Source organism: Paroedura picta, chromosome 8, assembly GCF_049243985.1.
Source record: "Paroedura picta isolate Pp20150507F chromosome 8, Ppicta_v3.0, whole genome shotgun sequence".
In the NCBI taxonomy this organism is placed as follows: domain Eukaryota; kingdom Metazoa; phylum Chordata; class Lepidosauria; order Squamata; family Gekkonidae; genus Paroedura; species Paroedura picta.
This window is the reverse complement of record NC_135376.1, coordinates 48236708-48250359: the sequence shown is the minus strand read 5'-3', so window position 1 is coordinate 48250359 and position 13652 is coordinate 48236708. Positions and strand designations below refer to the sequence as shown.

Below are 13652 nucleotides of genomic sequence, written 5' to 3'. Positions count from 1 at the left end.
TTGAGGTTTTCCCATTGTTCTCTATGGCATTCTGTCATTCATTTTCATATATTCTGCCATTGTGCCCTTGATGGACTTCTTTGGGGAGGGGAATGTCAAAATTGCAATAGAATTAGAATTGCCTGTCTGCTAAAGAAGCAAGTTTCAAGCCGCCCTCGATCTCTGTTTTCTGAGGCATAGAAGAACAAAAAAGTCCCACCAAAACAAAGGAGGGATAGAAAGAGTGGTGAAACTCTCTGTGGCTTATCTCTGAAGGTGATTGGCTGGAAGCACTCTAGTATCCCACCTAGCAAGAAATCATATTGGAAGAGAGAAATGCCATTGCTTAAGAAATCAGGAGAAATCAGGAGAAATCAGGAGAAATCAGGAGAATCAAGGAAGAATGTAGTAGTTGGATAGTAGCATCCCAACTTGAAATCAGCATGGATTTCTTTGAGATTATCATTTCCCTAAGAATATCAGATTCCTAATCATATTCCAGAAAATTATGGTAATCACCCCAAACAGCAATATGTTCAGCTTCAGTATTTTATTATATTCACCCGTATTATCTTTATACAGCTGTTGCTGTATAAACATAAAAGGCTGAGAACGAGCTGCGAGGCCGACGAGCGGAGGTTCCTGCTTCAACAGTGATTGGACGGAACTCCCCCCGCTCGCCTCCTCCGCCCCACCGCTTGCCAGTGCCACCCTCGCCCTCGCCGCCATGGCTTCGTCTCCTTCCCAGGTGCGCCAGAACTACCACCAGGACTGCGAAGCGGCCATCAACCGGCAGATCAACCTGGAGCTGTACGCCTCCTACGTGTACCTCAGCATGTCCTATTATTTTGACCGTGATGATGTGGCTCTGAAGAACTTTGCCAAGTACTTCTTGCACCAGTCTCATGAAGAGCGAGAGCATGCAGAGAAACTTATGAAACTGCAAAACCAGAGGGGTGGTCGTATTTTCCTACAGGACATCAAGAAACCAGATCGTGATGACTGGGAGAGTGGGCTGACAGCAATGGAGTGTGCTTTGCACTTGGAGAAGAATGTGAACCAGTCTCTGTTGGAACTGCATAAGCTAGCAACTGACAAAAATGATCCCCATTTATGTGACTTCATTGAAACACACTATCTGGATGAGCAGGTCAAATCTATCAAAGAGCTGGGTGATCATGTGACCAATCTGCGCAAGATGGGGGCACCGAAATCTGGAATGGCAGAATACCTATTTGACAAGCACACCTTGGGAGAAAGTGACAATGAGAACTAGAAGCCTGCCATCAATGCCTCACTGGGACTGAAGCTTCTTCTTTGACCATGCATGTGCTTTAGGTTAATCCATAACACCGTCCATGACTGTAAAAAAAATCAATTTTTTTGTGTTGTCTCTCATGCCCAATAAACTGACTTGGTTCCAAAAAAAAAACAAACAAAAAAAAAACATAAAAGGCTAAGGCCTAAGTGGGCGGGGACTGTCTGGGTGAGGGCCCAATCGGATGAGTTCTAGCCAGTTGGGGGGTGCGAAGCCAAAGTTCTGACAGGGCCTACTCACACAGCCCAGCCAGGGGTAATCTGGAGACATCGCTGCCAATATGCCCCTGACCACCGCAGGGAGAGGAGGTCAGTAAGGCTGCCAAGGGGGATGAGAACGGAGCTTTGGACAGGCTGTGCCAGCCCTTTTCACCCCAAGGCTGTTCTAACTGTCGTGTCCAACTGTAACATCCTTCACTTTGCCTAAGAACCCTGACAGAGCTGGCAGGAAGCTGGTGAGTGCTCTCCTTCCCTTCCCTCTCCCTTCTGGCCTGCTGCAAAGGAGTCTCTGACAGCCCCTGACTGAGGGGAGGCAGGGGGTTTTGAGAGCAATGAGGGCATGGGTGTGGGCCTTCCTTTTGAGGGGGGGGATGTCTCCTGCCAAACAGTTGGCTGACAGGGAGCCACAGCAAAGTCCCTTCTCACTTAAAATACTGCTCTGGCCGGGGATTAGACACAGCCAAGCCATATTTCTCCTGTTTCATCTGCACGACAACCCTGTGCAGTAGGACTCAAGTCTTTCAATTCAACAACAACCTGTGTGGGAGGCCTTGAATGTTTCTTCTCTATCACAACCCTGCCCAAAGTAGCCCTTTCTGCCTGGGGAGCTGATCTTTATATTTTGCAGGTGAGCTGTAATTCCAGGAGCTCTCCAGGCCCTACCTGGAGATTGGCTACCCCTGGGTTGGACATATTCCTGCAGGTTTGGAGGTGGGAATTCAAAATTGTACAATGCCTCAGAGGAGCCATTTTTGCCTGCAGTTGGGAGGGAGTGGTGCAGGTGTGTCCTTCCTGGGCTATGGGCTATAGCCAGCCCTTACCAGCAACTGTTTGTATTCTGGGGCATCAATCCTGTGAGTCTGGAAAGTGCAGGAAGATCTAAATAAATATTTATTTACAGTCTGAAATTGTTAATATTGAACAAGTAAATGGCTGGAGAGACATGGGAACTGTAATGACTTTTTCAAACTTGGCCTGGCAAATAAAAAACCAGTATAAAAAAACCTTACTAAGGTCAAGACTGTTGTGCAAAGAGAGACTTCCTCTTAGGGTTGCCACCTCCCTCATGGAAAGTCTGCTATGGGGAGAGGAAGGGAAGACAATTGGAAAATGCTTTGAGACACCTGAGGCCTGCTGGTCACTGCGGCCCATTCCCAGTTCTCTCAGACCTCTCACAGCCCCACATACCTCACAGGTTGTCTATTGTGGGGAGGCAAAAGGAAAAGGTGTTTGTTAAACTGCTTTGTGACTCCTTTGGGTAGTAAACAACAGGGTTCAAAAATCTAGTTCTTCTAAGGAACAACCATGAAAGAAGCATGAGGGCACAGAACATTTTATCAACAGTGAAAAAACGGAGACAGAAGGAACAGGGTGGACACCTGTGTACTGTGACTACCCCATGTGTATTTCAGTGTATGAGGCCTAATTCACACAAGAAGGGAAATGATGCAGAACTGGGAAGAATTGGTTGCCATGTAATCTCCCCGTAAGAAGAGACTCCAGTCTGATTTTCCCTTCACATATCTGAAGACATGGCTCTGGAAAGTTCATCTGTAACCACTCTGCCACAATTCTCAAAGGTCAGTCCTCTCCCACACTCAACAAACATTCCAAATCACAGGTTCTTGACACCCATATCTCCACACCCATGCTCTCATTGCCACCACAACCTCCCACACAACACACACATTCAGTCCCATGCCCTTACAGACTGGACAACTCCTCCCCTTCCTCTTCCCACTGCCAAGCTCTAGTGGCCATTGTATTCTTGGATACAATGGTCCTTGTCAATTTGTCCTAGTCAATCATCATACATGATTGAGTGAATTAACCCTTCTAACATGGGCTTAAGTTTTCCAAGAAGAAGGTATTTTTATCAGTGTATACCATTTACAATGAATTCCTTTACGGGTCATCCTTTACTGTAAACCAGCAGCTAGCCAAACCACAAGAGAAAGCAATAGAAAAATGAGCAAGCCATTATTTCATCTTTTGTCAAAGATATTTACAGAGCCAGTGACATATCTCCACAGAAAATATTATTTCAATTGGTGACAGCTCAGCTGAGGCGACAATCTATAGTGATAGCATTTGAGCAGAGAAAAACTAAACAAAAATACACAAGAAGAGTTCAAAGGATGGAAAGAGTAGTGAGGAAGCAAAAGTTCCACAGGATACCTAAAACTACAATATCTAAGCTTTTAATAGTGCTTCTCCCTCCCTTTCTCCATACAACTGTGCATGGGAGTCATAATCGTTTTTCTTTTCTTTTTTGACATCAAGTTACAGCTGACATCGTGACCTTGTGTGGGTTCTGAAGCAAGAGATGTTCAGAAGTGGTTTCCCATCACCTCTCTGAGTCACAACCCTAGACTTCCTTGGTGGTCTCCCATCCAAGTTTTAACCCTGCTAAGCTTCTGAGATCTGACCAGATATGGCTAGCCTCGGCCATCCAGTTCAGGGCAGTTATTTTTACTGAGTAGAAAATGAGCTTCTGCAGCTTTCTTGAATGGAATTTTTTGATGTAAGAAGAGATGATGTCCTGTTGGACAATTCCCCCACCACCGCCAGCTGGTCTCTACTATTATTACAAGAAGAATCCAACCTTCATAGGTCGAAGAAGATTGTAGAATGCTAAGATGAATCCTACAACTCTCAGAATGAGGGTCCCAAAATGAGATTTGCTTTAGTGGAAGAATCCTTGTTCCAATGAAGGAAGACTCTTCCCTTAGTGAAAAGAAACCTTTGAATTCAGCCTGTGCCTTAAAACTAATAATAGAAAACCAATATTTAACTGTGGTGGTGATTCCACAGCTCATTCTAATCAGTAAATGATGAAGAAAAAATGGCAACACTTTCTACCATATTGATCCTGTATTCTTAGAGCGAAGACACATCCTCTGAATGTGGGGTTTGCAAGTGATTGATGCTCTTGTCTTGGAATGATCATCACTTGTAAACCTGTTGTGTGCAAAGAAGCCTAAGAAATGTCATTTTATACAATAATATCCACCAAATAGTTGCAGAATAGCAACAAAACCTCTTTTCTCAAGCACATATGAGTGGCTGCTTCTGATGCTCAGCAAGGACAGGAAATTCAAAGCATAATGACACAATATTATATGAACAGAACAAGGACTAGAAGCTCACTGGTCTGAGTAAACACTGATAATATTAGAGGGGACCATATTATTTGCAGGAGCCTGGGGCAGCATGTTGACAAGTATATTATGTGCACTTAGTCCAGCTGTCTTTCTCCATGTTGTTTTTCTATTCTTCATCCACTCATTGGAAACTGGATGTCTGGAGGACTCCTTAATGCTTCCCCTCCAATTCGCTTTCCATTCTGATCTGACCGGTCACTAAAATGAATTGCTACCTTTCCAGAGTTATGCAGTGTGGGCTTACAGGTAAACCAAGGAAATTAGCTCCTTTGCTTTGGGGAGAGACTATTCATCAAGGGCAGAGCTGTTTCTACCTGCTCTTCCTTATGAACTAGTTTGTTAATAGGAAGTGGAAAGTGGCTTCTTTGGTGTATCTGTGAAATTTATCTTTCATGTGCTGTTTACCTAGTAAAAACTGCTTTGTGTTCATATATGGAGAAAAGTGGAGTGAAAATGTCTTAAATACAAAAAATGTACATAAAATAAATGCGTGTGTGTTTTAAATGCTGATTCCTTCCTGTAATATTTCCGCCAGAATCTCCAACATAAAATGCAAATCAGTTGTGTTTACTATTGGCTACTTCCACTCTAGTTCCATTAGATTGAACAAACCAGCCAGGGGCAGCAGTGGGGTGGAGAAGATGAGGAATTTAGCCAGGAAAGGCATTTTTGACAATCTTCTGTAAACTTTAATTTATTAGTAATGCAACACATCCATATTTTATTAAATTGTCTTTTCCTGTTCTGGTAAACTGTTTTATAAAAATGCATGGGGGTGGTTGTTGTTTTCTGAGTCTGGAAATTGACAAAAAGGAGATAAAATATTTTTCCAATAGGAAAGGAGTTCCAGCTCAACTCTTCTAGATGAAAATCCAGCTAAAGTCTCTGCCCAGATGCTACTTGCTCATAAAATATTAAATGAGTGGGAACGCAGGAAACTAGGAGTCATTTCTATACACATTATCTGCCCCAATTTAGACACGTGCACAGGAAAAAAAAATCAGACCATTCAAATTCAGCACAAATTTGAATTACCTAAAGCAACTTTCACTGGTTTGGATACAGCCAAATTGATTTGACTGAATTCATAAAGTACAGTAACTTTTTTCTTTTTTGTACACATTCTTACCCAGCCTTTCCAGGCAACACCTGAGAAGGCCGGGGAGAGGAGGCATTAAAAGGGCATGCCAAGCAGTTGGTCTATCATGATCAGCTGCTTAGCAAATTCTTTTAATGCCTTGGACATGCTGCTGCCTGAAAAGACTGGGAGAGGCATTTAAAGGGCACACCAAGCAACTGATCATGACATGTCAGTTGTTTGGCACTGCTCTCTTCCCTCACCAGACCCTTCCTAGTCTGCTGAGAGCAGGGATGGAAGTTTAAACTGGCTGAATCATGGTTGAATTGCAATATGACACCACAAAAGTACAAAAATGGGCAATTAGGCTTGATTCGATCCCCAAAGTACCTGAATCAGCATTGATTTATGTACTTTTCAGCTTATTCAAGCCATATCACTTATCCTTACCCCAGGTTCAATGCTTTTGGGGAGTGTTCCCCCCCCTTGCTTTCCTAAAGCATTGTGGTACATTCATGTACCTCCCAGGGATTCCTAGACTTTGCCTCAAATGTTCTTAAACCTGCTTTGCTGCAATGCTTTGGGAAATTTCACAGTAACACCAATATGACTGCCATATGGGTGAGAAAATTCAGATTTTCTTATCTACAAGACAGCCGTTTTCTATGATATCATGATATTACTCCTGAAGTGGCCTCTTTTTTCTCCCCCTGCTACTGGGGGCTGTTTTGTTTTGTTCAGGATTTGTTTTCTTGCTGCACATGATCTTGTGTGGAATTTGGGGAATTAAGAAATGCCACATCTAGGATAAAGGTGATTGACAATGATGAGCATTGTCTCCAAATTAAAATTCCTCTATGATATTCTATTGGAATGAATATCAGCTATATCTGAGTTCAAGATTAATCTTTCTCTGCATCATAAAAAGCTTTTCTGTTCTTGTCCTTTATTATATGACTTAACTGATTATTATATGACTTAACTCATGTATCAAAGGTTATTGGCCTCTGTATACCTTTGGGATTGTGACACTGTGTGGTCTGATTTGAACAGTTAGATCTGTAAGGGACAGATAGGTAAGGAGCATAGCATTGTGGCAACAGGCTTAACTTGGATGGCAGTTTGGGGCACTTTTAGCTGGTCTCCAGGATATTCATTTATAAGGAGAAGGGTATATCCTCTAATTTAGGGCAAATGTTTTTGGAGAACGCTCCTATCAATTTTTCTCTCAATTTAAAAGGATTGAAATGTTATGGTGCTGGTTTTCTAAATTTAATTAATAGAGATTTTCAAATTACTATGATAACTTTGGAGAAATTATTCTTGAAAGCCAAAAAATAGCAAACCATGAAAACAGATTTCAGTAGGAAGTTACTCCAAGGAGGAATAGCTTATCCCAGCCTCATTTATAGACATTTGATTTTGGTGGATGCTGGGATTTTTGATTATCGCCAATGTATGTGCATGTATAATATATTCAAGCCAAATATAGTTTCATTTGTGTCTGCAGAGGAGAATGTTAAACTGAAGCCCATTTACCTTGTATGCCAGAAAGGATGGGAGAAAAGGAAATCAGTAGTGCTAACCATGGGGTGAAATGTGTCACTCAAAATGCTTTTTTATATAACTGTCTTAAGCTGTTTGCTAAAAAATGAAGCTACAGAGATTCTGAAGCTTCCAGCTGAGTCTTGAGAAGATGCATTATAAGATGCAAAGTATCACAGTTCATTTGTATGGACAGAACAGTAGGCTTGGATTCACATACTGGTAAATTCAGTTCATCATTTTGCTCTTTGATTTTCAGTTTCCCCCTGTATTTTTTGCTCCTTCCATTCCTGATTCCAAGATCCAGTTGACACTGTGATTTTTGACTTGCAAAATGATTTATTTCAAATTCTTTCAAATTAATTCTTTGACAATGCAAATTAATCCTTTCAAATTTGTAAAGCTGTTTAATGGCCCTGTGAATGTTTTTGCTCCATTCCAGATTATAAATCTCTAATTTTTATTTTAGTTCCAAATCAAAGTCTAGCTGTGGCTGGACACAACAGTAATATGGTGGAAATGTTTATGTTGTAGTTTCTGGAAGAAGCCAGAAACTAGGTAAGTGTGACACATACTTTCTCATTCTCCTCAGTTGGGGCCTGAACAGAATGAGAGAAAGCTGAGAGCTCTGTAAATTAGCTATTGCCATGAAATTCAAAGTGTGTTCAAAGACTGAGAGTGTATATATATATATATGTAATAACACACTTTGAAACATGTGTGCTAAAACATTCGCAAGATTAATTCATTGCAAATAAGTTTATGCTGTGTTCTACAGGTATGCAAAATGGCCTTGGAAAACTTGTGTTTGTTCTGTTTATTGGTCAAGCAAATGACTTTTAATATCCTTACACTCAGATTAGATGGCTTTAGGCAATAACATCTGAATTAAACTGTCTTCCATAAATATATCAAAATAGCACAAAGGGAAATCACACAGGATGATGCAGTAATCAAAAAAAGGAAACCATATGGCTTAGCAATAATATAAATTGCAATAAAATTGACTTCAACTGAACCAAATGTATTGTTGTCATTTAATCTGGATGAAGCAGTACATCTTCACAGCATAAAGTAGTATATGATTAAAAGTATCTTCACTTTAATGACATAAAACAGAGTGAGTAAACAAAAACTAGTACCATGGGCCAATAATAATATTTATTTATTATTTATTTTTGTATTTCTATACCACTGCATTCCATTCGGGCTCATGTTAGTTCACAATAAAATGATAAAAAACAGTATAACCCCATTAAAACCCATTAAAATTAACATTTAACAATGAACATTTAAAAGGTTGGCAATACAGAGTTCTAACCCCCCCCCCTCCTCTCCCTCTGTCCAACTATGGAGGGCCAAGAGCTCTTTCTCGTTGGGAGTGAGGGTCCAGATTTAGCAGTGTGAAGGGATCCACCAATGGAAAACTCAGGAACTCACCATGGCCTCAACTAAATGCCTGGTGGAGGAGCTCCATCTTACAGACCCTGTGGAAAGCTGGCAATTCTGACCGGGCCTATAGCTCTTCAGGGAGTGATTCCACCAGGTTGGGGCCAGGGCCAAAAAGGCCGGGCAAATGTCCCAGGGCCCCAGGACAGTTAGCAAATGCATATCCACAGAGCGTAGCACCCTGTTGGGGGCATAAGGAGATAGGCAGTCCCGTAGATCAGGGGTAGTCAACCTGTGGTCCTCCAGATGTTCATGGACTACAATTCCCATGCAATTCCCTGCATTTGCTGGCAGGGGCTCATGGGAATTGTAGTACATGGACATCTGGAGGACCACAGGTTGACTACCCCTGCCGTAGATAAGTAGGGTCCAAGCCATGTATAGCCTTAAAGGTTAATATCAATACCTTGAACTTGATCTGGAAACAGGCTGATAACCAATGAAGTTTATGAAGAACCAGCTGAATATGGGCCCTCCAAGTGAGGACCCTTACAGCCTAGTGAGGACCCTTGCAGCCACATTTTGTACCAGCTGTAATTTCTGGGTCAAAGCCAAGGGTAGGTTACAGAAGTCTAACCTGGAAGTAACCATTGAATGGATCACCATGGCTAAGTGCTCAGAGGACAAGTAGGGCACTAGTAGGCACATTTGGCGCAGATAAAAAAATGCCACCTGGGCTACCTTAAAGAACTGAGCCTCCGTTAAAAGGGAGGCATCAAAGGTCACACCCAAATTCCTAGCAGTCAGTGTGGGTGTTAATTGTACCCCATCCAGGCATGGAAGATGCACTTCCTAATCCTGCCCTCATCTATCCAGCCACAGGATCTCCATCTTGGAGGGGTTGAGTTTCAGGTGGCTCTACCTGAGCCACCCAGCCACTGCTTCCAAACAACCAGCAAATGTATCCGGGGGGAGTCCATCAGGAGATAGAGCTGGGTGTCATCTGCATATTGATGACAACCCAGCCCATAACTCCAGACCAGCTAGGCTAGAGAGCACATATTGATGTCTTCCTTAGCACAGTTACTTGCAACCAAACAAAGTTAAATTCAGCACATGCTCTCTTAGACAACAGAAACCTGTGGGCTGTATGCCAGATCACCCAGAAAGAAAGAAGAATAGGAAGACACACAGGGGGTATATGTAGGCTTGGTCTTGTAGGAGTTCAGCTATCCCCTTGAGGCCCAGCTGCAGTACAGAGGCTATCACTCGGTTCATCCTTCATATCAGGGGGATGACTTGCCCCAGATTGCCTGTGTGGGCATAGTGCATGCAAGTGGTGTCCTGGAATAGCTTTGACATATAACATTTGGAAGAGGGTCAGCGAGTTATTTGAACCGATGCTGAGTTCCTCTTCCTTGTTCAGGATGATCACTGAAGAGATGACAGCACTTTCACAGCACTCTTCTGCTGCACCAAATGCATTGTCACAGCATTGGCTGAGTTCCCAGGGGTGGGTAGGTCCTAGATGAGCCAGTTTTCAGGCTCTTCCCCCTTCCCCTCCCCCTCCCCCTCCCTCTTGTGCAACAGATGTTCAGACTTGATGGTGTGCAAGAAGTGGGCATCCAGGCACACCAAGTCTCCATCAGTGACCTCAACTCAAGGATGGCAGCATCCCAGGGGGGGGGCTCGCATTGCTCCCCATCCTCAGAGCATCCTTCACCTCAAGGTGAAGTATATGGGCCAAGAACGATGCACTTTGGAGGGCTTCTATTGGTGTTCTCATAGCTTGAAAATTCTGCCCCATTGTTGCTTCGGAGTTTTATAAACCATTTGATTGATAAGTGCCAGTTTGTCTGCAAAATGTAGCAATCCAGGAACCATCATGAACCATCCCAAAACTTTGTGATAGTTTATGGCAGAACAGTCACCATGATTTGGCCAAAATACGTGATGAATGCTAGCTCATGAGCTGGTTGATGTCCATCCCTAGCCAAGGCTCCTAATCTATAGAGAACTGCATCTTAGTAAAAAATGATGCTTTTCCAGGCATGCAGCATTAGTTATGGAGGCATTACTTGATGATCCCTGCCCGTTATGCAAATGCTGAAGACATAGGAGTCCCTTCAAAAACTGTACAACAAAATTTGAGTCCAATGGCACCTTTAAGAACAACAAAGACTTATTCAAGACATTATTTTTCGTGTGCATGCACAGGTCCTCATGCCTTGAATAAACCTTGTTGTCTTAAAGGTGCCATTGGACTCAAATTTTGTTGTACTGTTTCAGACCAACATGGCTATCCACTTGAATCCTCCAAAAACTGGTAATCTTGTTCCCATGAATGATGCATGTGGATGTGCACCCCTATGTATAGTGTAGCCAGATGTGCAAAACCACACTTAACTGTGGAGGAAATGGATAAAAATGTTTTGTTTCATTTTTCATTTTTGTTTCATTTCATTTTTCAATAATTTTGTCTTGATTTCATCTAAAAAGTTTTGTTATCTAAGACAAAACTTTTTTTTTCATTTTCAAGAAAAGAATTTATGTCCAACAAAGAAATGTGTGTAGATGGAAAACAACATTTTTAAATTTATTTCTCTACACAGATCCAAGCACATAGAGCAACACAATCCCATTTCACAATAACATTAAAACACCGGAAGGAAGGAAACCCATTGAGGGCAGCTGGAGAGGTTTAATGGCTGTTATATTATTATACTAATAGTTGCAAACCTATATGTTCCAGTAAAAGAAACACAGAAAAGGAATGAGAAAATGAGAATTGCCAGATTAGTGAAAGTGAAGCCTTTGCAAGAAGGGGAGCTCTCAAGGAATACAATGAAGGAAGTAAAGGTCAGTTGCTTTGGGGTAAGGAGAACATAGATATTTCCAGTGAGCAATGCATGAGGGATGATTCTGAACTTCTCGACCTGCTCCTTCAGCTTGAAAATTCCCAATTCAATTTCTGTTCTCCCAGTTTCTATGAGAGGTATTGTGGATAACATGCAAGTCTTGCTTTCCAAGATAAAACACAATTTGGGAAAAGACATGTAGGGACCTCGGGAATAATGGAGAGCATCCCCTTTAATGCCTCCAGTCATTCCAAGGCCATGGCAGTGGGTGAATGTTTAGAATGCAAGATAAGTCTTTTTGCCTAGAGAGCTAATATTTCTCTTTTCTGTTCATCTCCTAGAAACTGTATCTTCTGCAGGACAATGTATTCTAGCTTATTTGTGTTGGCATATTTGAATATAATGGATAGCTTAATAAACCCTATAAAGCATTGTATAAATACGTGCATGAATACTGTAAACATTGTTTCAAAGTTATCAAAGACTGCAGCAACTATCAAAGATGTCAAAGACTGCAGCAGCTATCAGACCAATTCATTAATTTCTCATGCAAGATTTCTCAAAATCTTTCCACAAAGACTTACCATATTTGAACGAAGAAATGTCAAGATCAATCTGGAATCAGGAAAGAAAAAAAGCACTAGAGGACATATTGCAAGTTTATGTTGGTTACAGGAAAATATAAGAGATTTTCAGAAGAAAATCAGCTTGTGTTGCATAGATTACAGCAAAGCTTTTGACTGTATGGATGATTTTAAAAGAAATGGTTGTGCCACAGCATCTGATTTCTTTGATGTGTAACCTGTACTCTGGACAAGAAATTACTGCTAGGGCAGAATGGTTTCAATTGGCAAAGTGTCAGACAAGAATGTATTTTATCTCCCTATCTATTCAGTCTATATGCAACCCATTTCATAATGAAAGCTAGATTAGATTTAGATGAAGTTGAAGTAAAAATTGGGAGAAGGAATAATAACAATTTGACAAATGCAGATGACACCACAATACTGGCAGAAAATAGTGAATAATTATTTCATTAATTTATTATTTTCTCCCAGTGGGTTCCCCAAGTGGTTTACATCATTCTTCCCCTCCTCCATTTTATTCTCACAGCAGCCCTGTGAGATAGGTTAGGATGAGTGTGTGACTGGCCCCAGATCACTCTGTGAGCTTCCATAACACAAATTTGAATGTGGGTCTTCCAGATACCATTTGGGCACTATATCACTCTGACAATTTTTTGAAACAACTACTGATGAAGGTTGAAGCGGAAAGTGCAAAAAACAGATCGCATCTCAACTTCAAGAAGACAAAAATATGACTACTGAAAAATTACCCAACTTTAACTGATGATGAAGAAACTGAAACTATTCACGATTTTCTATTCCTTGGCTCCATCATCAACCAAAAGGTAGACTGCAACCAAAAGAAAACAGAAGATTGAGAATGGAAAGGGCACATACGAAGAATCTAGAAAAGATCATTTAATGTAAGAATGTGTTGCTGGCAACCAAGATTAAGATAATTCATGCCATAGTATTCCTAGAAACTATGTATTGAGGTGAAAGATGAGGAAAGCTGACAGGAAGAATGTTTATTCATTTGATATGTGGTATTGGAAGAGAGTTTTACAGATCCTGTGGATCATGGAAAAGATCAATAAATGGGTTCTAGATCAAACTAAGTCTGAACTTTCTTAGAAGAAGCAAAAATGAGTAACCTGGGGAGAGACTTTGGCTCAGTGGAAGAACATCTGCTTTGCATGCAGAAGGTTCCAGGTTTAATCCCTGGTATCTCCAGTTAAAAGGACCAGGCAACAGATGACTTGAAAGATATCTACCTGGGTTTCTGGAGAGCTGTTCCAGTCTATGTAGATCAATGGTCTTAGACCTATTATCCTGAACCCAAAGAAACCTTAAAAGTTTTTTTAAAGAAACCATGAGTTTTATTGGGGGTTTTAGGATAATGGCTGTTAATGTTCTTCAGGCTTGTGTTGTTGTTTTTTTCCTTTCCCAAGGTTTCCCAAGTAACAAGAGGGAGGAGGCAAGAGTTAGTTGTCTGAGATTGTTCTTCTGGGCTTCTGAGTATTGTCATAGCTATAGC

The 13652-nt window shown here is 41.4% G+C and overlaps 1 protein-coding gene across 1 annotated transcript; it reads left to right on the top strand.

The window, feature by feature from the left end:
* Nucleotides 1-590: 590 nt before the first annotated feature.
* LOC143843501 (ferritin heavy chain) lies at nucleotides 591-1339 on the top strand. The gene has a single exon (XM_077349663.1). It carries the CDS (start codon nucleotides 707-709, stop codon nucleotides 1253-1255), a length of 549 nt encoding a protein of 182 aa, XP_077205778.1. The 5' UTR covers nucleotides 591-706; the 3' UTR covers nucleotides 1256-1339.
* Nucleotides 1340-13652: the final 12313 nt, after the last annotated feature.